A 24,649-nucleotide genomic window follows, 5' to 3' on the forward strand; every position below is an offset into this window, starting at 1 on the left:
AATCTGAAGTTCAAAAAACCATATACTGAAAATCATTTACCCCTATAACTCAGATTGTTTGGCCTATATGCCATGCCCAATACACATTATATTATAAGTATAGAGTACATTTGATTATAACAGACTAAAACGTGAGCAGGGTTGGACAAACACCACAAACATCAGGAGCTAGATGGGCCAGTCCAGGAAACAAGCTGAATATTTTAGCAACCTACCAAGAAAACAAGTCAAAATCCCAGGAGCAAATTTCTAGATTTACTGATTGCTTGGCTTGTGGGATTTGTCCATCCCGATGGGCAAGTAAGATTTAGGGTGTATTTTATGAGCTTCTTGTCAAAATGAAAAATACAAAATCTCTGTATATAAGTGTTTTATTGTCATACTCACGGATAATAAGCATAAGAAAACTGTGTTCTTCTGCCAGCCATAGAGAAAAGAAGGAAACTGTGAGCTACACTTACAGTCAAAAACTGATGAAAAAAAATCTTTTTATAAAAAAATTACATATTGACAATACTGACAATTTCCCATCTAAGGATGAACAGACATTTTGAACTTTTAATTGAGAGTTCTCAGTTGCTTACCCCTTCCGGACAATAAGAATGACAGCACCAAGCAGAATGATAAACACAACCAGACCGCCAGCGCAGATTCCTAGTACCAGTCCCATCTCCTCTGAATGCTGAGGGGCCATAGAGAACTTGTGACTATCCTTACAGGGTGCTTCAAAAAGAAGGAAAAAAAGAAAAGGCTCATTTTTGGGTAATTAAAGGGATTGTCTAAGAATTCAACAAAATGACCATCATCCATGCAGTCTGTGAGAAACCCATCCTAGGATGAGTTGAATGTATCTCTAGACCAGAACGGTGAGAGGTTGGGGCCATCAGTGAAGATCGGACCCTGGCGCCGTACTGCTTATTCCTATCAAGTTAACCATGCAGCTCAACAGGAACATAGAGTGTAGTGCAAGACTCCACCACCCTCCATTATGTTAAATTCCCCCATTTAAGAATTGACTGGCAGACTGTAGGTAAAAAGGGTGGGAATGATACAGAACAGAAAAGTACTAGGGGTAACTTAATAAAGTCACAGCACTGCAGATAGATAGAAGACAGAACAAAATTTATAATTGTAGAAGAAATTGCAATATATGCACATAGAATTAGACAAGACGGCATGAATGAATGGTGTGAAATTCAATTATATGAAAGAAGACACAGACTTATTTAAGCTTTTACCTTTCCTCGCAATCCTAACACAATTTAGCCGTGTTTCCTATGGAGAAAAGAGTTTTCAATAACCAGCAGCTCCTTCCCCCTGCCATTTACCCATCCCTAGATTATCCATTGCATGCCTAGTACATCGTAAACCATAAAACTGATTGTATCCATCCCACAGGTTTCTAGAAATCTTACCCCACGATGGTGGCTGGCTGCCTGCAGGTAGATAAGATAGCCCTTTCGAGGATCCAAGGGTGGATTCCAGTAGCCTCCATAACTGCGATTATCCCCAACTATAAAAGGTGTATCTCGAGGCAAATCACTTGGTGGAAGTTCTGCTCCTACATAGCTGGCAGCTCCTTCCATTTCTGCTTCCTCATAACCACCTGCTCCGGGGAAACAGCCAGGAACTGCAAGTTCACGTTTGACTCGACTGGAGCTTTCTCCTTCAACCAGTACCTGGTAAAAACTGATATATGGAAAAATATTACATTTTTATAACAAGGTAAACATATCTATTAGAGATGAGCGAGTATACTCTCTAAGGCACATTACTCGAGCGAGTAGTGCCTTAGCCGAGTATCTCCCCGCTCGCCTCTAAAGAGTCGGGGGCCGCCGCAGGTGACAGGTGAGTTGCGGCGGGGAGCAGGAGGGAGCGGGGGGAGAGAGGGAGAGAGAGATCTCCCCTCCGTTCCTCCCCGCTCTCCCTCGCCCCCCTGCGGCCCCTGAATCTTTAGAGGCGAGCGGGGAGATACTCGGCTAAGGCACTACTCGCTCGAGTAATGTGCCTTAGCGAGTATACTCGCTCATCTCTAATATCTATCCAATGCTTATAGTGGCCTCAAAATAAATAATCAAGCCTAAAGTTCAAACTCTCTGCTTAAAAATTATTTAGATATTCAAAGCAAATTAAAACAAAAAAAAGACACATGACAAAAATGAGTTTAAAAACTAAGGAAATGGTTACGTTGCCCACATCAGTCAACAGATTCCAGATGTCCTTTATCAGAGACCCTTTAGAAAACATATGAATGGCTGCAGTGGGAAATATCTCCCAATTTCATGTACTTAATAGACAAACACTAGTGAGAACAGATTTAGAAAGATTTATTTCATGAATGATCTATGAAACATTCTTGTGAATACAACATCAGAGAAGCAGGAAAATGGAGTCATTTTAGGATTCCCTAAGTAACGATTTACATATCACCTTAAAAAAAGTCCTGCTGGGACACAAGTGTTTCTTTCCATTAGCATAGTAACAATAAGTATATACACATTATAAAGTCATATTTTAACTGGAAACTAACCTCACAGGGGATCCCCTTCCTTGTGCAGGCCTTAAGAGAACAGTTATAGTATGATCCGTCTCGGCAATTGGAGCAGGTAGGTCTCTGTAGTCAAATGCAGGAGCTGGAGAATATAAGGTTTACCTACTATAACATTTGTAAAAAGATGGGATACATCTTTATAATGCAAAACCGTGATGCCACTACATGTAGAATCACTGATAAAAATGCTGGATGGAAGACAAAGCTCCTGTGACCTGGTAGAAGAGCTATACCCTAAAGGCCCATTTAGACACAATGATTATCACTCAAAATTTGCTCAAAAGCCGTCTGTTGTGTCTAAATGTGCCTATCTTTCAGTTTTCTGTCAAAGGACTGTTTTCAGTTCTGCTTGAAAACCATTGTGCAGTAGAACAGCTGATAAGCAGTACTACAGGCTGTGTTCTGTGGGGTGAGGGGGAGAGCTGATTGCTTTGTCTCAGCTGTCAGTCCTGCTGGCAGAACAGCTGATAAGTAGCACCACATGCTGTGCTTTGCCCAGCAAAGAGCTGATAACAACTCTGTCAGAACAGCTGATTAACAGGACTGCAGGCAATGTCTGCTGTCCATGGTGCTGAATTCTCCATGGTGAGCTAGAGACTAAATTGCTTTCTCTTAGCAGCCCATGGCTGAACAATGGGGCTAATTACAGAGCTCAGACCTCCTGCTGAGTTCTGCAGCAGCTCCCAGAAGTTCATTTACATGCAAATGAAACTGATAAAGTACTAATAGCAATTTGTGCCTATTAGTACTTCATGCAAAACGATCGCTGATCTTTCAATCTTTTGAAACATTATCTGTGTGTGTAAATGGGCCTTAACTGTCAAGTGTCCTTGCATATAATACATTCGTGCTGTGTAAGATAAACATACAATATAGACTAAATGTATAAAGTAATCCAGACATGTCTTCAGTTATTGGATTATAGTGCAGCTATAATTGAACAATATCACATTTCTGCAGCGTCCTTTTAGAATACTGCTGCCCTGTTATTTGAACCCCTTGAAGCATTGAGTCCTAAACCCAATTGCACTTTCTGGGCCATGTAGTTTCACCCCTTTAAATGTGTCCATATTAATAGTCTGATGTTTTGTGTTCAAGATACAAAATAGAAAATGCCATCACAATTATTAAATGCTACCATGTTTCTTGTTTAGTAGACGGTGTGCCCTTACAAGGACCCTATTATTTTAGGGATTGTCCAGGACCTTTAATATTGATGAACAATCCTCATGATAGGTCATCAATAGTTGATCAGTGGGGTCTGCGCACTCAGGATTCTTGCCAATCAGCTTATTGCCAAACCTATTGTCAGTGTGGACAGCACTGGAAGCAAATAAAGCTATTAACATTGCAGTGGCCCGGTTTTGTACTACTAGCACAGCTCCCATCGATTTCAATAACAGCTGTGCTGGCAGTACGAAACCGAGCCGCAGCAATACGGACCACACTACCTACTTCTAGCACCCTCCACACTGACAGCAGGTCTGTCGATCAGCTGGTCCTAGCCAATCAACTATTGACCTATCCTGAGATAGGTCATCAATAGTAAAAGTCTTGAACAACCCCTTCAAGAGCCTTTTACATGGGGTGATAATCACCTGGACGTTCATTCAGACAATAACTCCAAATCATCGTCCTGTGTAAACATGTGGAGCAATTGAAAAATAATTGACAATTCACTCGTTTGTTACTGATTTTTCTGTTGCACCTTTAATGCTTCCCTAAATGTTATAGCTTGTTGTCAGCACATACACACGTGTAAACAGCTATCATTAGAGATGAGCGAGCATACTCACTAAGGGCAATTACTCGATCGAGCATTGCCCTTAGCGAGTACCTGCCCGCTCGGAAGAAAAGGTGTGGCTGCCGGCGGCGGGCGGGGAGGAATGAAAGGGAGATCTCTCTCTCCCTCTTTCCCCCCCGCTCCCCCCTGCTCACTGCCGAACCTTTTCTTCCGAGCGGGCAGGTACTCGCTAAGGACAATGCTCGATCGAGCAATTGCCCTTAGCGAGTATGCTCGCTCATCTCTAGCTATCATGTTTCCACAAAAATAAGACCCTGTCTTATATTAACTTTTGCCCCAAAAGAGTGACAGGGTCTTATTTTCAGGGGGTGTCTTATATTCACCTAGCAGGCGCCGTCTGGGTCCCTCCCGCTGGGCTGTGGCGCTCCTGCAGATTTCCGTGTAGTCCTCAATGCTGACAGCATCTCTGGCTGGTGGAGGGGCTTAAATACCCTGCCTCCAGCAAACGATTGCTCCGATTGGCTGAGGCGGCACTCCTGAACCAATCAAAGCAGGCGCTTGATAAACCAATCACAGTCGTTCAATGATGTCATTCAATGAATTGCTGTGATTGGTTCATCGAAGTTGGGTATTCAGGCCCTATTACCAACAAGAGATGCTCCGTCAGCATTGAGGACTAAACGGAAGCCTGCCAGAACGCTGCAGCCTAGAGGGAGGGACCTGAACGCCGGCTGCTAAGTGAGTATTGTTTTTTTTTTTCATGTAGTGTATCTAGGGCTTATTTTCGGTAAAACGTGGTATCTGCCTGTTGTTTGTAATTGAAACTACACAACATGAAGAAAGACAAGCAATCGCACAAACAATCGCTGTTACATAAAAAACACATTACTGTAGCTTATAAATACAAATCTTGAGATTATTAAAGGGATCCTGTCACCAGATTCATACCACAGGCAGCATAAACCCCAGACACGGATACCCATTGTTCCATGGATGTATTATTCTGTAACACTGCACCATATCAGAATATATACACTTCGAAGTTTGTCTGTGCCAGCCACTCCCCTTTCACTGCATGTAGAGTGACAGCTCTCCCCTTATACATGAGCAGAAAGAGGGGCTGTCAGTCTTATGCAGCAGGTGGGGAGAGGCGGTGACCCATCCCTGTGACTCGGAGCTCGGCTCCAAGTCAAACTTCAAAGAGTGTTTATAATGAAACGCCACAGCATCTCAGAGTAAAACTCTGATGGGGAAGGGGCAATGTGTAGCCTTGTTCCTTGGCTGCAGTGTGAACCTGATGACAGAACTTCTTTAATGACTTGCTAATATTGGCACTTATTTTAGCAATCTATATTTCCCTGTAGAAGGACCTTTATTTTATCCAAACGGTGACTAAATCTGTCTGGTGATAATTTGTGTAACACTAGTTTAAAGGTATTTTACCTGAAATGTTAGTGGTGAGCTCAGTAAGTGCACTCTGTCCATAGCCTTTGCTATTCCGCGCACGTACACTCAGTAGGTAGGTAGTTCCTGGGTGCAAATTGGTAAGAAGGTGGGAAGTTTCATTAGGAGGCTTGCATATGGTTGAGCGTGGTCCGGGAACACTCACCCCAGGGTCTGAAGACTCAATAATTTGATAACTCAGCTGAAAAGACAGAGGTAGTGCTAGGTTAATTGATCTTACTAGTCAGTGATTTTCCACAGAGATAGCAAGAATGTTATCTAAATGATACTACAGAAAATGCTTATCTGAGATCTCTGAAAAATGAAGCACAAAATATCAACAAACCAACTAGAGATCCCACTGCTGTACTTATCTCAGCCACAAATAGGCTGTTTCTGAAGCAAGCACAATCCCATCGTGTACGCTCAACACATCTATAGGGTCCCATTAAACTGATGTATGCCAAAACAGTGTCCTTTTGGCATATGTCAGGAAGGTACGCAGAGGCATACCTTTTATTTAACGGTACTGAATAGTGTAGTCAACTGCGGAATTCAATGCAGAGGCATCGTGCAAAAACAGTATACTGCAGAGTATACTTTTACTGTATACAGAATATTGTATAATGGGAGTCCATGGGTGAAAGTAAAAGTGATATTTTAAACAGAGGCATGGTTAGAATATACTGTTATTGTATTCTCATACCTCATATTGGGTTAGAATACCATTAGGTTCAGCAGGTTCATCCCAGGAGAGAAGAATAGCATCATCCAGTGCAGTGAGCAACAAGGACTCTGAAGCAATTCCCCCAGGCACTAAGCAATAAAGAAAAGACAAACCGGTAAATATGCTGATAATTGTTATGTAATAACAAATTTAGGAATGAGATGGATTACCCCTAAAGCAAAGAGGCATACTACTTGTTACGTGGCTTGAAGAGAATGTACCACTTGAAGAATATTTTTTTTATCAATTAAATCTAGATTTTCTAACCAGTTTTTACTTTCTGATTACGATTCTCTGATTCTGAATTTATTCCATTGTTTGTACATGACTATTTTGCCTGAGCTGCAGTTTACATCATTTAGAGGTGCTGTACATCAGAAATCATGGGCCATTCACACAATGGACAAGAAAGGACCTACTGACTTTGCCCAATGATATAAATGAACTCCAAATTCTATATACATGCGAAAATCCTAATACATTATGTAATGTCCAGATAGTGACATCAAATCTAAAGTTAATATACTGATATCAATATTGGCAACAAATTCAAGAATTGTATGAGCTACCATAAGACATTTTAGAGCTGCCTATTGCACGGGATTTTAACAGACAACTTAACCCTTTGCAATCCAATTTTGGATTCAAGGTTTCCTAGGAGGCTTTCTCTTTCTGCCATTATACAATGGCGCCATCTGCTGGCTAGAGCCAGTACTGCGGTACGGGACATGCTGGAGAGGCCCCGACAACAGAGCAGCCAGTAATATACAGTAAGAATACCCTGCCAGACGTTTTCCGACATCGGAGCTGTACAGCCTTCAAATCAGAGTGTCTTCAGACGTCAGACAGTGGATTGGAAAGGGTTAATGTTTTGCCAAGGAACTTTTTCAGTCAATCAACTGTGGTTATAGCAGTAGGAGAATCTCAAGGTAAAACTAGCAGATCATACAAACCATCTTCCTGAGTATAGCAAGTAATCTCCTTGCCCTCCTTTCGGCCTTCTGGATTGGATATCATGAGGCGACAGTGGATAGCACTATATGGAGGAAGAGCTCGAAGGGTATAGTAGCTGGCTCCCCACTCCACCGTTACACAGTCCTGCAAAGTACTGGATTCATAGTGGTAACACAATGTCACTGAGTAGGTGTGACAGCGAGTGATATTAAAGCCAACCGCTTCCCAGTGCAAAGTTAGCTGGCGCGGTTGCTCTGTGGTACACGAAAGGCCTTTAGGTGCTCGCATGGGCTCTACAGGGAGAACAAAAAAAAGAGACAGTTAATAAATGCCCTATTTGGTTAAACAAAATCACTCGTCCCTAAAAATGTAGAATCTTACCAAACATACAATATATTTCTAAAGCTTCTTACCTGCACACTTTGTTCTACTGATAAGTGCTGGTCCAGGTTTCCCAGTGCCTCCCTCTCCAGGCCGAGTGAGTAACACAGACAGGTGGTACTGTGAATCAGGGTCCAAGTGCCACAGCTTATATGTGTGTGAAGTGACAGCATGCCTTTCCCGCCAGGTTCCACCACTCACTCGGTACTCAATTTCCCTGCGTACGATGGGCCCATCACCAGTTATGGAGCGAGTGTTAAGTTGTACAACCAGATAGGTGGGACCAGCCCTTAGAAGTTGCGGTGGAGCAATAGGTGTTGGTGGTTCTGTGTGATATTCAGTCGTAATAGATTAGTACACAGAGTAAAGTGGCTTGGACATGTGCATGCATTAGTTTTAGAATTTGTTCGTTGGACGTGGGAATTTTTGTCTTGCCAACATTGTGCTTTTTCTAAACATTACAAAAGGTAATCAAATGCAAGTGCGAAATAAGAAGAATACAGGCAACAAGCAACACAATATTCATCAGATCTGCCCTGTATGTGATTCAGGATACACTAAGTAATGAAATCTTCCAATAAGAAATTATATCTCCGCTGCTCTCACCTTTCACCACAAGCTCGGCAAAGTTGGACACTCCTGCGCCATAAATGGAGCGGCTCACACAGCGATACAGGTCCTGGTCATCTCCACCGGCCTCAAACAGCTGGAAAGAAGCCAAGAGCCTCCAGTGACTGACATGTTGAATTATCCCGGAAGATGTGATGCCTCCATTTTGCCTCTGCAATCCAACAATACATTCAGATGGTTACGACCATTCAGCATTTTATTACAGTGATGTTCGCAAAGTCTTATTCAACTAAGACAAGAGTCTTACGCAGTACTTTGTTACAATTTCCTGCTTGTGAATGAATGTGATTACTCAGTTTATGAATGAATATGTACTATCACATGCCTTTGACACAAAATCCACTCATTTCCCAGGAGCATTCCAATCACTAATTATGCTAAAGTTTAACTATCAGTACCCACTATCATTTGTTCAAGCTGTAACCATAGAAACCTTATAATGCCTTATCCTTAGTACTTTCTCTTCATCTGCATTGCACAGAAAAGTAGTACATGCAGCTGAATAGGCACAAAGAAGTAGTCATGCTGGGGAATTGTGTCACAGATACAATAACTATGGCCATCTCTTCAACATTTTCTCATTCAGACACCACACTCCCTAATTGGCTTCATGCCACTCCATTCACATAACTGCCATCTAGATGCCCTATTCAATTCAGTATTCAGAAGAGAGTAGAATCACATGAAGCTTCTCACCTGTAGTATGAAGGTCTCGCCTTCATTTGCCCTGCCAGCGGCTGGGCACTGAAAGGTGGCATTCTGCCCAGCATTCACTTCCACCTCGCCAAGCCGGGAGAAGTGGGGAGCCTGAGCTGTGAGAGGGGAAGTGGTTAATTAGGCTTCTTCATATCTAACTCTTCATTTTATTTAAGAACAATAAGCCAATCATTTTGATTCACTCACTGCAAGGGTAACTAAGTAGGAGAATATCATCCAGAGCAATGTATCCTAGGGGCGTTCCTGACACCTCAGCTTCAAACAGCACCTATAATATAAAAAAACTGATAAGACATACAAGGATAACCAGAATATACAATAAAGAACAGAACACAGAGGCTCAAAAATGTACAAGAACCTCATAAAAACATGGACGGTTAGTTTTGGGTAGGCCTTCACACATCAGTCGCTACCAGTATTTTTGAACATTACAGATAAAGCAATGCATGTGGCATCTACTGTATCCTCATTCACTTACAGGACGTGCTTCACACTGTAACACTATTCATATACCTTTGATTCCGTAGTCCTGCGTTGTACTGTTGTATCTTGTCTCCACCAGGAGAACAGATGGAGACAAGCTGCACGCGCACAACCAACGCCCACAACTTGATTGGCTGAGCCGGAGAATCCACTGGTCTGTGCTCCTAGCTCCACTGTCATAATACCCCTGGCGACCTTCTTCCCTTTTAGCTTCAGCGGTGTAAGTTCCCCCTCCTCCTCCTCCATTGTATTCCCACTCTGTCAATATTCCCGTCTGGCAACCCCTCAAGTTAGCACCACTGTGGGCTCGTGGGTCCGCAGTGATACTTCCCACGGCAACCTTCCCTGCTGGTGTCGGCGCTGTAATTCCCCCCCTCCGCTGCATTTCCCTGCTGTCACTGCCCCCAGCACTCTGCCTTCTCACGTCCCTTCTCCGGCGAAGTCGGTCACCCGCTGTCAGTCTCCTCACTGGCATCACAAAATGCTTGCAATATGTGACGGCACCGAGGAGACTGACAGCGCAAGAGTAGCGAAGGGGACAAGGGAGAGCAGCGGAGTGTCACTTCCCCTAGCGCTTTGCCTTCTTCTCCAGTCCCTGCTCTGGCACATTGTAGTGCAGAAGCCGGTAAGGGCACAAGGGAGAGAGGGGGTCAATGGCACAAGACGGGAGTGGACATAATGGAAACCCATTCTCTGGTCCAGCCAATCAAGTTGTGGGCGTTGCTTGTTGGCGTGCAGCTTGTCTCCACGTATTCTTCTGGTGGAGACCAGATACAATAGGACCATCCAGCATGCTACTATTTTTGCTATTACATACTGCTTGCTAGAGATACAGAATGTCGTTAGGCTTTAATAAGTTTCTAGTTAGCCAGAGTTAAAGCATCATTACTGGTTCAAGAGGAACACATATTACTGGGGTTGTCTCTGACTAGCAGAAACAAACATAGATGGTTTATTTCTCCAGAAAAAATGCTCCTCTTCTCCAAGACTTATATATGGTATTGCAGCTTATCTTCATTTATAGAGATCCTGTCACCACTTAAGTACACCAGAAACTAAACTATAGTTTTTATATTCACCTGGCTCCTCGTTTCAGCGCTGTTGCCTATGGAAGTTGGTACTAGTAGACTCATCTGTACAGCCTGCTGTTCTCTATGGGACTGCACACGCACAGCTGCAGGGATAAGTCTGCTGGTGCCAATGGGTGAAAGCACTGGAATGAGGAGCAGGGTGAGTATAAACCTGGACTTCTCAGAACCTGGCCTAAGAGTAGCATAACTTAGTTTATGGTGCTCGTAGGTGGTGACAGGTTCCCTTTAACCCTTTCCAATCCACTGTCTGATGTCTGAAGACATTCTGATTGAAGGCTGTACAGCTCTGATGTCGGAAAACGTCTGGCAGGGTATTCTTACTGTATATTACTGGCTGCTCTGTTGTCGGGGCCTCTCCAGCATGTCCCGTACCGCAGTACTGGCTCTAGCCAGCAAATGGCGCCATTGTATAATGGCAGAAAGAGAAAGCCCCCTAGGAAACCTTGAATTCAAAATTGGATTGCAAAGGGTTAAAGCAACAAGGCTGAGCTATGATAAAAGACTTAAACACAAGAGTAGGAGCATACACTGAGAGGAGGGTGGTCATGGGATCAATATCTCCCCATTGTGCTATCACTCTTTCCCTGGCTCTTCCTCATGTTTTGCAATCTCCAGCTGTGTATGCTCTATAATTAATGTACCACAGCATATATAGAAGAAACAAAAACATCACTTTACAATCATCTATAGGGAGCTACCCTGTAAGGCCCAATGTGCACAAGTGGATCTGATTTACGGAATCTGAGCGGGTCACCTGTGCGGATGATCCACAAATCAAGCCGCCCATAGGAAGGCATGGCATCCGCACATGAATTAAAGCATGTGGATTTGTTTTGTGGACTTTTTGATCCATTTCAATGTGGTTCGCACATGGATGGCTTCCATTAAAGTCAATGGAACCTGTCCAATCCGTGGGTCCTCTGCAATTGAATTCCACGGTAAAGCAGGAGTTTAAAAAAGAAAAAACTCCACTGCGCATGTGCGCCAGCACACCAGCCAGCGCTTTCGCACACATCTGCAGTGAAGAAAATAGAAAACCTGGACATGCACGCAGAAGACCGGGACAGGTAAGAAGTGGATATGAGGCCTAATCAATGTTCAACCCATAGAGCCTTGATACATGAATAGGTATTTTAACCAAGCTCTACCCTAAGCCCGCTGTCTCATGGCCAAGAAAATCACATTGTGAGACGTACAAAACTCACACGAAGATGAAACCCCTTCTTTTGAATGGAGTCATAAACATATACCGTGGCATCGCCCATTGTTTTCAATGGGATAGTAAAACACAGTGCATGCAAGTGCAATGCGAAGTTTCCCATTAAAAACAATGGGAAACACTTGCTGATCCTCCGACACGGGAGAGAGCCACGCCGGAGGATCACTACTTTACTGAAGTGATGGGAGGCATTTTTGACAGAAAACCTCCTCGCAACCACAGGTAAATCGCACGTTGGCGAGCACAATATCCGCCTGAATTTCACAGCCAATATCGCGTTCGGCCGTGTGGAGGTAGACTAAGGCCGGAACCACATATGCGTATTTGCGTGCATTTTTGCAGAACGGGCGTTGCATATTATCGCGCGCATTGGCTTATTTTAATGTACTTTTTGCATGCACAAGTCATGCGTCATTGTGTATGTAAATAAACACGCACCAAAGCCATTGAAATAGCCAATTAGTTTAATGAGTTCAAGTTGTGTTCTTTTCCTGCACTAATGTGCAGGAAAATAGGGCATGCTGCGTTCTTATCTGCGCAAACTAAATGTGCGCGGAAAAAACACTGGGTTCTACTCTTTGCGAACACAATCTTTTGTGTGCCAATGTGCACACAGATATGCCCGTGTGAATCCGTCCTAAGTTGTATACAATTTGACAGTAGGAATTGCCTGTAAGCCATGTTATAGGGAACTTGTTATGCCAAACACACTGTCCCATCTGCGGACAGAAGGTTATAGAGCAGGAGGAGCTGCGCAGATTGATATATAGTTTTATGGGAAAAGATTCAGTATAACTTGTACTTTATACATGTAAGTCTCTACTAACTCTGGGCAGTGCCCATAAAAAGAAGAAATAGGCTGCAGCACACAATATATCACCCCAGGTGGAAGGCTTCAATACGTCTGCACGCTCTGTAACAGATCCTGACCCTGGATCCACAAACCGATCAGCCCAAACTAGAAAGTTGAGCAGCAGACGGGTGCAAGTAACATCATCTTCTTTATTATATCCATATAGTGACAACCTTTCGGCTGTAATACACAGCCTTTGTCAATTCAACTCTGGGCAGTGTAGTGGGTAGTTCTACATCGTAACCAACAGCCTTCTCACTATAAATCTGGCCAGGCACATTAGATAGAAGTAGGCTGATGAGTGAACAACCGCTGAATAAACAATTTTCTGCAGAACTTTCGTTCCGCAGACATACACATTTTAGTCAATACTGTCCGTTAAAGTTGTTCAAATAGTCATATGGGTTCAATGAAACCAGGCGGTGGTTGAACAATCTTTCTGGGAACGTTCTTTCAAGGGAAGATCGTTTGTGGACAAAAAATGTTTTGTTTGATTTTTGGACAAAAATTTTCAAGATTGCAAACTTCTTTGAAGAGGATGACAGTCTGTCATCAGTCAACTAAACTATGGACAAATAATTGTTTTAGTTGAAATTATCCATTTTCATCAACTGCAGTTTAATGTGTATGGGCCCTTAAATTGTGCAAGCAGATATAGTTGTCAATCACAGTGTAGGACCGCCCACTGGACTCGAGCACACAGTGAGCACAAATTTATATCAGTATATTATAGGTTAAACTAAATCTTTTCTCACAAAGCTCGTTATTAATCTGCACAGATCCATTGGACATGTTTGACACACCGGGTTCCTTTTGAAAAGAAGGTCCTGTCTAAATTATCAGGTGACAGAACCAAATGAGCAAATCAAGTATCAACTTCTTACAACTTGCAATTTAGAAATTTATACCTGTCAAAAGAAATCTCATATTTAGTAAAATAGATCAAAACCACACTCCAGAGATAGAATTAATGTGACAATAAAATAAAATGAAATAAAAGATAAAGAACGGACTGACCTGGTGTGAAGAGCCCTGTCAGGCCTCCACACCGTTGGTCCAAGTAGGCCTACAATAATGTACTGCTACAAGCACCAGATCCCTGTATAGCTCCAGGAGTACAGAGCATCATCAGAAGTCCCCGGGGTACAGGACCTCGGTCATGAATAGGAGAAAGAATACAAGTGTGAATAACTCCTGCGCCACTTAGAGAAACTGGATCAAAAAAAAGAGAAGAATTGGTTACTTATTAGAGAGGAGACCATAGTGTCTAGTCGGTCTCCTCTGTATTGAGTTGCGCTGGTAAGAACTCACCAATGGAAGGTCTAGTTGACTTTAAAGAATTTATCATCCATAAAACACATCAATGTACAAAGACAAGTAAAAACATATCAGTTATACAACACATGTTGTACTACACTGCAACGCGTTTGGGAGGTCAAAAATTGCCACCTTTATCAAACATCAAGTAACCAATTCTTACTTTTCATTTTGGATCCAATTTCTCTACTAACTAATGCAGCAGTTATTCACACTTGTATCCTGTCTCAAAAAAATCTCATTGTACTGCGCACAGTATGGTTCTAATCAAAGCAACCTTCTTTAAAGGGAACCTGTCAACATATACATAATGGTATTCAAACAGCAGGTTCCCCGGATTTCTTATACGTGGCATTTCTCGTACTTATCCGGCTGCCTCATCCAGTACAGTCAGTGCACCTTTGAGTTTTTTTGGTGCTCATACTTGGTGACAGGTTGCCTTTAAGGTGGGCACTGCTCTTGGTAGGGTCCTGGCTAACAAATCCGCCCAAAAGTCTATTATCTGTCATGTGTGACATGTTTTAAGTTTAAATGTAAGCTGAATTTAACCTTTAAATGTAACCGTACGTTAAATGTGGAAGAGGTCAAAATAAAATTAATGAGAGTTTAAAAATCTTTTTAGATATTATAGAAATCTTCAGGGCCAATACCACAAGAAAGGAAGAAGTATAAAAGCTAAAGATGACTGTCTATAGTCCAAGACAGCTTGAAGGTTCCTTTGTAAGATTCCTACATTGTAAAGTGATAGAAGGCCACATTCACATATTATTACATACTTTGAGATCTTTATTATCAAAACTGTTTTCAGATATTCTCAGGGCTACTAAAAAAAGTTGTGACAACTTCTACATTGGCTTAACCCCTTTATGACCAGACTGTTTTGTGCTTTAAAGACCAAGCGATTTTAATTGTTGCACTGCAAGAACCATAACTAGTTGACATAGCCATATGAAGGTTGTATTTTTTTAATGGCACCGCTCTGGGGTACACAGAATGTGTTTTAGAACTTTTATTTATTTTTTTTTGGGGGGGGGGGGGGAATAAGGCCCCCTGTTCACGGCCGTGATATTGCCGGCGGTATATCGCCGGCGAATCACACCATCTGAACCTTTTCATAGCTTTTCGGCAGCGGAGATCCGTCTGCCAGCTCCTGCTCCCGGGCGGTGGCTCCCGCGCGGGAGATCCGCCACGGGATACCGCAGCGCCTGTGGACAGGGGGTCTAAAGGGAAAAAACGTTTAGAAATTCAGCCATCCCTTTTAGATTCTGATTTCACTGCGTTTACCATTTGGTAAAAATAGCATGGCCCCCTCCCCCTGTCATCTGCTTACATGCTGCAGCTGCTATTGCTTTTGTCATATGTAAGGGTTACACTGCAAGGGTGGGGAACTATTAGAGCAGGAGACTGGCTGTTAGCAGTCAGCTAAGCCACTGCCTTAAAATTATGTATGTGCTGTAGGTTTAAAGTGCATTAGTGAGGTCAGTAAAAAGGCGTATTGCGGTCACAAAAGGGTTAACATCTTTATACAATAGTACATTCAACTTCAGAGTCATAAAGAATGTTGGTCTTGAAAATATGGGGGAAAAAAATCATAGCACAGCTCACTAATGAGTGACAATAGTTAGGCTGTGGCTCCACTGTGATCCCGGCAATTGCAGATAAATTGCAGCATTTCTAGTTTGAGGCTTCAAGGTTTCCCTACAGGGAGAAAGTCACACAGGAATCACAGACATTCCAACAACTTCCATTTATGAGAACCACTGAGGCTGCTCCTGAGTCACAGTAATGCTACAATGATTTGCTGACAAGCTGTATCGCTGAGCAGCTCTGGGTTTTGAGAAAACCATGTAAGTGCGGCCCGCTTATTTGGGAGCTAAAGGGATATTCCAGGCACAGACTAGCCTTTTAACATCCAATGTACATCATCACACTAAGTCATTCTGTACTAGGTTCTCTGTACCTGGTCTAGCCACTATCTTCATTTCTAGATGTCATGTGACCTTCCATCAGAAAAATATCTCCACTTCCTCAGATATCTTGTCTGCATTTGCTGCTTCCTCTGCTGTCCATAGACCTCCATCCTGTGAGCAGTGCATGATGGGAGGACAGCAGAGAAGCCCTGCGCTGTATTGCTCATGTGCAGTTCGGAGTATCGGAGGGTTCTGTCTGTCTGCTTCCGCAGGCTTTATCTCAGCGACAGGGAGGTTGGTGCCAGTAAGTTGTAGGACCTGTGAGCTGGGGGCGGAGCTACAGTGCTGGCCAGTAAACAAGCTCTATGCATGCTGGGAGTTGTAGGGAACAGTCTGTTGTGTTACTACAGAAGTGATGCATGTAACACAGGGAAAATGGGCGGCTGCACGAAGAAGAGGGTCCAGATAAAGCAGATGAAAGGTTGCTGCTACTTAGCTGTACCTTCTAGACTTCAGCATTTTTAGAATTTCCATTTTGTGCCCGGAAAACCCCTTTTATCTATATTAATGTGACTGGCCACCCTCAAAGATATTTATGGCATATTGATATAAATGTCTGATAGAACAATAGGGCTCTATTGCACTCAATAAGTGGTAAAATAGAACGTGCTGCGTTCTTTTTTTAACATGTGCATTATACATAATAAAAAAAACGCCAGTGTGAGTGGGTCAATGAAAATCAATATATTCACAGCGTATTACGCGCATGTAATATGTGATGAAATCGCATTCGTGTGAGCCTGCCATAAGGGTAAATGATTTAGCAACTATATAAAATTCAACTATAAAAGCAGAGTTTTAGAGCTATATAGTATAAAGGTGGTCCCGACAGTATGATGTCAACAATGGATATTGTATTGAAAGTTAAGTGAAACTGCATTCATATCATTTATAAAGTATGCATTTACATATATACCGTGTTTCCCCGAAAATTAGCTCTACCCCAATTTTTGGACAAGGCTTGAAATATACCCCCCCCCCCCCCCGCCTCCAAAAAAAAAAAAAAAAACCTAGCTAAACTACATGAACAAAAACATCAATACTCACCTAGCAGGCGGCATCTGAGTCCCTCGCGCTGGCTTTCTACCCTGTTGCAGGCTTCCGTGTCCTCTGCGCTGACATATCTCTCTTTCTAGTGACAGGGCTTTGAATACCCAGCCTCCAGCAAGCGAGTGCTATGACTAAATCAAGCACCAGACAATCAGAGCCGGTGCTTGATTATTCACAGAATGATATCACCGAATGGCTGTGATTGGTTCATCGAGTGCTGGCTCTGATTGGCTGAGCCAGCGGCACTCGTGATCCAATCACAGAAGCCTGCTGCAGCAGAGAACAGCACTGCAGGCCAGGTGAGTATAAGAAATCCCCCCCCCCCCCCCCCCCGAAAATAAGAAACTGCTTCTTTGGGGGCAAAAATTACTATAAAACAGTGTCTTATTTTTGAGGAAACATGATATACATATATATACACACACATATTTATTAGACTGTTAGTTACCTGGTATTCACTGGGCCAGAAAGTGCTAACAGCAAGTTCTGCCTGCTGCCACTGCTTTCCACGAGGTCCCGATACCTCCCAAACAGCTGTGCCCAAAGGGCCACCATTGACTCGCACATATACTCGTAATGAGCCAGGACCTCTTGCATCCCTGCTGTGCAGAAGGTAACTGAACTGTAAGCAGTGTGTATCATTTTCACTTAGTGGCTGAAAAAGGAGGTGAGCCCGCTTCCCTGCCGCATGTTCTGATGAGTTGACCAAAAGGTAAGAACCTACATGGATAAAACATGTTAAAGTAAATCCAATGACATAGGGGAATGGGAAGACATAATGCTCAAGTGTGTTAAAGATACAATAAAGTTTGAACATTAATATGTTGTATAACAGAAAAGTGAGGAAGATGATGACAACTCTACAACTACAGTAACCCAGCTGTCACCACAAGATGAGCAGCTTCTACTCTCACCTAATGTCTTTCTTCCTTCTCCTGTACACTGTAAGCCCTCTTGAGCAGCGTCCTTTCTCCCTCTGTATCAATTTAATAGTCATTTGGTGGATGTTTACTCTTCCTGTTTTATATATATAGTAGTAGGGTTATGACTTTTTAACTTTTTTCGAAATATTAATTTTTAACTTTTTTCAAAATATTAATTTTCCTGATGTTGCATTTCATGAACTTTAGCCTATGGCCAAATGCACATGGGCGGAATTTCCGCAGAATTTCTGCCCGTGCACGCTGCCATACGATTGCATTAGATAATCCAATCCTATGCAGACAGCCGCGATTTGAACGCGTGAAAACTCGTGCGGTAAACAAATCTTGGCATGTCCTATTTCGGTGCAAGCCTCACAAAGGGCTCACACAGAAACGTCACTGGTGATGTGCCAGCTCTGGTCTGTGCATTAGCGGCTGTGCGACACTTGGCGCCGAACAGAGCGAGACAACCGGGAGGAGGTGAGCCATGTGTCACTGCAGGAGCACGGCTCGCATCCCATTGTGAGAATTCTCACAGCAGGATCTGACCTGGCCGTCTGCAGGAGGCCTATATGTTAGTTTTCCGGTGTTATTTTCTTTTGGTCATGTAAAAACCTCCCGCACCTAATATCATATAATTTTTGCTATGTACGACAAATAACAAATAATAGGCGTTTATAAGTTGTAAAACATAATAAACAAAGGAAGCCTATCCACTAGGAAAGGGTTAATGCAAGCTTGAATACAAGAATGTCTGTCAGGGAGGCTACTAGGTCATGTGCAAAGTTTAAATAATGAGTCACAGAGGATGGGTGAGTGCTGGATAGTGAGGCTCTATACTCGGTTTATTTAAAATTGGTTTAAATATCGTTAGCATCGTCAATTCACAATCCTTGTGTCTAATGGGAGGTATTTTATTTTCAGATTGAATGTTTCAGGCTAAAACAACATCTCGTTATGTGCAAAGGCTTTCTTTACAATTTAACAAAATTAAAATCGTTTTTGAGAGTTATATGCTAAGTCATCGTTTGCCACCACAGGCTTGCAAATTTGAATTTTTTTTTTAAAAAGTCATAATCCTAGTTATAGTAGTATACATAGTTTATATGTAATGTAGTTTAACCCCCATTCTTAATTTGCACAGAGCCCTGGAGTTATTGGCGCTTTAAAAATATTAATAAATAATAAAAGATTTGTAAGACATCAAAAAACAAGTACAAAAAGGATGGATGACAAAGGACTAAAGTGCAGGTTTATATAAAGCACAGAAATGGGGTGAAGAATGGTAATCACTCACCTTGCGGTAAGTCAGAGTTTCCACGAGGGTCGTGCACCGATTGCCAATCAAAGTCATCCTGCGTACTCTGTGTCACCTCGCATGGGCCAATATCAGTATGGGCCTCAAATGTGCAGCCAGCTGTAAAACAAGGGAGTCACTAGATGTTAAACATAAAACATTATACACACACACACACACACAAACAACAGTTTATGGCCACCTCTTCTAATCATAACTTTAAACTTGGCATTGCCATAGGATGCCACCTCTGCCATAAGGTAGTTTGTGGAATGTCTGATTTGCTAGGTATGCCCAATCAACTGTAACTGCCAGTATTGTGAAGCAGAAGCTTCTAAGAGTAACAACAGCTCAGCATCAAAAAAATAAGCCACGCAACTCGCAGAGCCGCCATGTGCAGAAGGTACTTGGCCATCTTCTGTTCCTTAAAGGGGTTGTCCCGCGGCAGCAAGTGGGTCTATACACTTCTGTATGGCCATATTAATGCACTTTGTAATGTACATTGTGCATTAATTATGAGCCATACAGAAGTTATAAGAAATTTTTCACTTACCTGCTTCGTTGCTAGCGTCCTCGTTTCCATGGAGCCGTCTAATTTTCAGCGTCTAAGCTCCAAATTAGACCCGCTTGCGCAGTCCGGGTCTTCTTCTTTTCTCAATGGGGCCGCTCGTGCCGGAGATCAGCTCCGTGTAGCTCCGCCCCGTCACGTGCCGATCCCAGCCAATCAGGAGGCTGGAATCGGCAATGGACCGCACAGAAGCCCTGCGGTCCACCGAGGGAGAAGATCCCGGCGGCCATCTTCAACCGGTAAGTAAGAAGTCACCGGAGCGCGGGGATTCAGGTAAGCGCTGTGTGGTTTTTTTTTTAAGTCCCTGCATCGGGTTTGTCTCGCGCCGAACGGGATGGCTGTTGAAAAAAAAAAAACCCGTTTCGGCGCGGGACAACCCCTTTAACTCACTATAGAGTTCCAAACTGCCCCAGGAACTAAAACGCTACGTCTTATCCAACATTGGTGCCAGCCCTCACAAATGCTATTTGGACTGAATAGACGCACTTTTCAACATACATTGGAAGGCCAATTTATTATAGACACCTGCCCTTTCATGACTGGAGTTTTCTTATACAGAAATTAAGACCCCTGACCCCAGGGAACAGTATAAAATCGAGTAAGCAAGCTTTCCATGGATCAGTTTCAGAGTGAATCCACATTAGAATGGAACAATCTAGCGATCTGAGTGAATTGAAACAAAGAATGGTTATTGCCACTAGTCTAGGCAGGGCTAGCATTTCAGAAACAGTCAACCTCGTGGTGTTTTCGCATGCAATAGTGTTGAGAGTGTACAGCGAATGGTGCGACTAAGGTTAAAAAAAAAAAAAACATTCTATAAAAGGGAATCTTGTGGAAGTAAACTTGTCAATAAAAGGGGTTAGAGGAGGATGTAAAGAATCGTTCTGGAAAAAAAACAAGTGGTGCATAGTCAAATAAATTGTAGTTCAATGCAACACTAGTGCTCCAACTAACGTGTCTGAATGCACAGATGAGCTATAAACAGCTGACAACTATTTTAAGTACCATTGCTGTCTGAGAGATATAGAAAGGCAAGACTCCAGCGGACAAAAGTGTGCAAAAATCACAGAGGAAGTATATTCTCTAATCATATGAATCCAGATTTCTTTTGCACCAGGCTGATGGAAGGGCCAGAATCTAGTGCAAGCAGCAGGATTCAATGAAGCTTTTCTGTTAGGAGTCAACTGTTCAGGCTGGTGGGAGTAAATTATAATGGTGTAGTGGATTGTTTTCTGGGCCGACTCCCGATACCCATGGATGGATTTTTAGATAGTAGGGCTTACCAAGGTCATGCAAGAGAAAACAAAATCAAGGCTTTCCCACATGGCTGTTGAGAAGGGCAGTTGATATCGTGGAGAAAAAATCCTGTTGAGATCTTTTAAGCCAAACTATCAGTTGGACTTATAATAGTCACAATAAGCCAGTAATGGTTGAAAATTATAGTTCTCATTTTAAACAAATCAAAGGGATTTTTCACAACTATCTTCTCGTTCTCTATGAAGATAAAAAACGTAATTCAATTCTCAAGTATGGTTGCAGATGTGCTACAGAAAGGCCCCCTAACCTGTCAAACCTACGGTATTGTCACCCAGTTTGCTTTCCTCAGCTTCAAGTGGCCGAACCGAGCCGAAGGCAGAAGACCCTTCTGCGCAAGCGCGTCTAATCGGGCGAGTAGACGCTGAAGTTAGACGGAGCCATGGAGACGGGGACGCCAGCGCAGGGAAGGTAAGTGAATAACTTCTGTATGGCTCGTATTTAATGCACGATGTATATTACAAAGTGCATTAATATGGCCATACAGAAGTGCTGAACCCCACTTGCTTTCGCGAGACAACCCCTTTAATTCAAGAGGTTTAAAAAAAAACAAAAAAAACATACAACAAACTTTTGGGAATGACAGTCATTTCTTATATAGTCTATTTTCCCAATTGACGGATAAGCAGTTTCCTGGTCCAGTCTGGCCTGTTCGCTCATTATTTCATGACAAATTAAAGGAAGTCTGTCAACAGAATACAGCCCATAAATCACTGCCAACAGTAGATTAGCGATTTGCAGGGTCATACCCCCTGTTTTCTGGAAAGTGTAGCCGTCAGGAAGATATGTGTTATTAAATGTTCCATGCACTATTATATAAATGAATTCTGGTCCTGGCTGTCTACAGCTCGGCCCTCCACGGTCACTCTGCTAGTCTAAGGATTGACATCTACAGCTGCAATTATTTTTGCCTTTGTGAAAATGGAGGGATTATTTAAAAAATGGCTATTTTCTAGATGCAATAAATTTGTTAAAGCCCTTTAAGTGGTATGCTGGTGAATGGGCAAAATTTTCAAAATGTAATTAAAACGGGCGCAGGGGAGTGCAAAAAAACAACATCTCCCACAATGCCCTATAGCCAGTTACTGAGGAGTACGCATGCATGGCTGTACTAAAGGCATATTCGTTTTTACATTCTGAGCATGCTTAGCACATGCTCTGGCTCTTCACCAATGCAGAAGTATCTCTTGAGTACATTCTCTAGCAATTCCTTATTATTAGATCACAGTCCACGGAGCAAACTTGGATTGTGCTGGCTGTGCTCCAATTAAAAAACAGGGTTTAAAGCAGAGATTCAAGGTGGTGGCCCCAGTACAAAACTCTTAGTCCAGTTTCACACAGGTATTTATGTCTTGTGAGATGCACAAATATGAACCCCATTCTTTTGAATGGGGTCATACACATGAGCGATGTTTTTTTGCATGGCACTGCAATACTATGTGCGAAACAAAGCCCGGCACGTTCTATCTTGATGCGTGCTCTTGCATCGCAGTGCACATTGTTTTCAATACGGCCGGCAGGCAGCATCGCTGGCCCCATTGAGAACAATGAGAGAGACTCGGCTGTTACAGCTGCGGCAGAGGATCCCTTCACCCCCAAAGTGATGCTAGGCCGTTTTGCCATGAAAACTCCTCTCATCCATGGGGATTTCACATGGATGGCGAGCGCTATATGGGGGCGGGATTCACGGCCGCATATCGTGCTCGCCTGTGTGAAGTTAGCCTTATGCAGTTTATCCTGGACGGACAGTTGTGCAGCATAGGAATGGATGCAGAAACTGCAAGGATGTACGAGTCAAGTAAGTATGGTGTAATCTGGCGGATCTGTGCTGGGTGGGCTAGAATGGGGGGACGTTGTAGGAGATCCTCCCTCTACAGGCTGTTTCATAATTGCATCAACTGGATGATGAGCGCTGTGCACTCCAGCAGCTCACAGATTACTCTGGGAGTAATCCAACTATGTGAGAATGAATAAGCCTAAACTGTGTCATCACTACACTACAGAATTTGAAGGCAGTGAAATAGCAGAGAATACAAGTTGTAACCACTGGATACCAATGGAGAACTAAGCGGGAAGGGACCGGGAGGGGGGGGGGGGGGCGCATGTGAATTTATATCTCTGCAGCTTAGTAAAACAAGTTATAACTTTATATGGCAAATTGTTAATCTCTTTAAGGAGCATTTAACTTTCATTCTGAATCACCAGAATACCCCTTTAATTTAAATCTGAAGGTCTACACATAATCGCATGTTGATTTGTTTCAAGTTCATTGTGGCAGTGTAAAAATTGGTCACTGTCCAAATACTTTTATACCCAACTGATGTGGTGCAGTGCGTTATCGAAACAAGTCTGCCCTCATGTGTATGCTTTATGTAACTACACGCTATGCCTCTCTTACACTCATCATCGCCATAGCATCTACAGGATGGTGCATGGAAAAGTAGCCTGACTCCACACATTAGTGAAAGCTGTCTGAAAAAAAATCTGTCTTGTTGTCCATAGCAACCAACAGATTTTATTTCTTATACTACTGAGGTAAAATGTAGAAGTTGCTATTAAGGGCTCTGTCCCACAAGTGTATATCAGCCGGCTGTTTTCACGGCCAGGCAATATACGCTGTGATCTGATGCATTGGATTCCAATGCATCAGATCACATGGCCATATTTCTGAGACTTAAAAACGCCCAGCCGGCCAAAATAGCACCATGCGTTTTTACATCAGGCCGAAAAGATAGTCCTGGAACTATCTTTTGGGCCGGAATACGTCGGGCTGCTGCAGCAGCGTCCGGAGGTGGGAGGGAGTTTAGTAGCGTGGCTGCTAAACTCCCTCCCTCTGTTCTCCTCCTCCCCGTGCAGGCTCACCTCTCGTTCCTCCCTGCTCTTTCTGTGCAATGGGAGGGGACACGACTAGGGCGGAGCTAAGCACCAGTCCACCCTGCCACCTCCCATTGATTGCTATGGACAAGGGGCGGGGCATAGGCAGAGCCAAGCGCCCGCCCTCTCCCTGCCCCTTGTCCATAGCCATCAATTGGAGGAGGCGGGGCGGTGCATAGAACGAGCAAGGAGGAACAAGAGGTGAGCCTGCTATGGGGAGAGAAGGGAAATGGGCGATGGCCTGGTGAGCTAGGCGCATTTGCGCCGGGCTCACCAGGCCACCTGAACGGGCACACAAACGTTCAATTTGTGCGCCCGTTCACCACATTTTCCTCTCCCAACGTAGCGCATATCGGACAGTCGTGAAAACAGCGGCCGATATGCGCTCGTGGGAATAAAACCTAACATTGTGCATCTGTTGTATGTTGGTGTGAACAGTGACTTGTGTGGTATGTCTGTGCTAGTGGCTAGACATGTGGTGTGAGCAGTCCTGTCCCATGTGCTATGTGTTACACTGTATGTTTGTGTGAACAGCGACGTATG

The 24,649-nt window shown here is 43.2% G+C and overlaps 1 protein-coding gene across 2 annotated transcripts in view; it reads right to left on the bottom strand.

Annotated features, from left to right (window-relative positions):
• The window catches only part of LOC136572615 (receptor-type tyrosine-protein phosphatase U-like), a 130,534-nt gene that overhangs the window by 39,103 nt on the left and 66,782 nt on the right, over positions 1-24,649 (bottom strand). The window contains exons 2-15 of one of the 2 annotated variants that reach the window (XM_066573348.1): positions 19,351-19,470; positions 17,579-17,850; positions 9,334-9,415; positions 9,127-9,242; positions 8,407-8,581; positions 7,833-8,126; positions 7,419-7,712; positions 6,445-6,554; positions 5,739-5,940; positions 2,531-2,633; positions 1,416-1,689; positions 1,239-1,275; positions 585-723; positions 388-417 (exon numbers count right to left, since the gene is read on the bottom strand). In XM_066573348.1, the coding sequence (XP_066429445.1) occupies positions 388-417; positions 585-723; positions 1,239-1,275; positions 1,416-1,689; positions 2,531-2,633; positions 5,739-5,940; positions 6,445-6,554; positions 7,419-7,712; positions 7,833-8,126; positions 8,407-8,581; positions 9,127-9,242; positions 9,334-9,415; positions 17,579-17,850; positions 19,351-19,470 (2,248 nt within the window). The remainder of the gene's footprint in view (positions 1-387; positions 418-584; positions 724-1,238; positions 1,276-1,415; positions 1,690-2,530; positions 2,634-5,738; positions 5,941-6,444; positions 6,555-7,418; positions 7,713-7,832; positions 8,127-8,406; positions 8,582-9,126; positions 9,243-9,333; positions 9,416-17,578; positions 17,851-19,350; positions 19,471-24,649) is intronic. The other variant, XM_066573357.1, reaches the window with a different exon arrangement.

This window comes from Eleutherodactylus coqui, chromosome 1 (genome assembly GCF_035609145.1).
Source record: "Eleutherodactylus coqui strain aEleCoq1 chromosome 1, aEleCoq1.hap1, whole genome shotgun sequence".
NCBI classification, from domain to species: domain Eukaryota; kingdom Metazoa; phylum Chordata; class Amphibia; order Anura; family Eleutherodactylidae; genus Eleutherodactylus; species Eleutherodactylus coqui.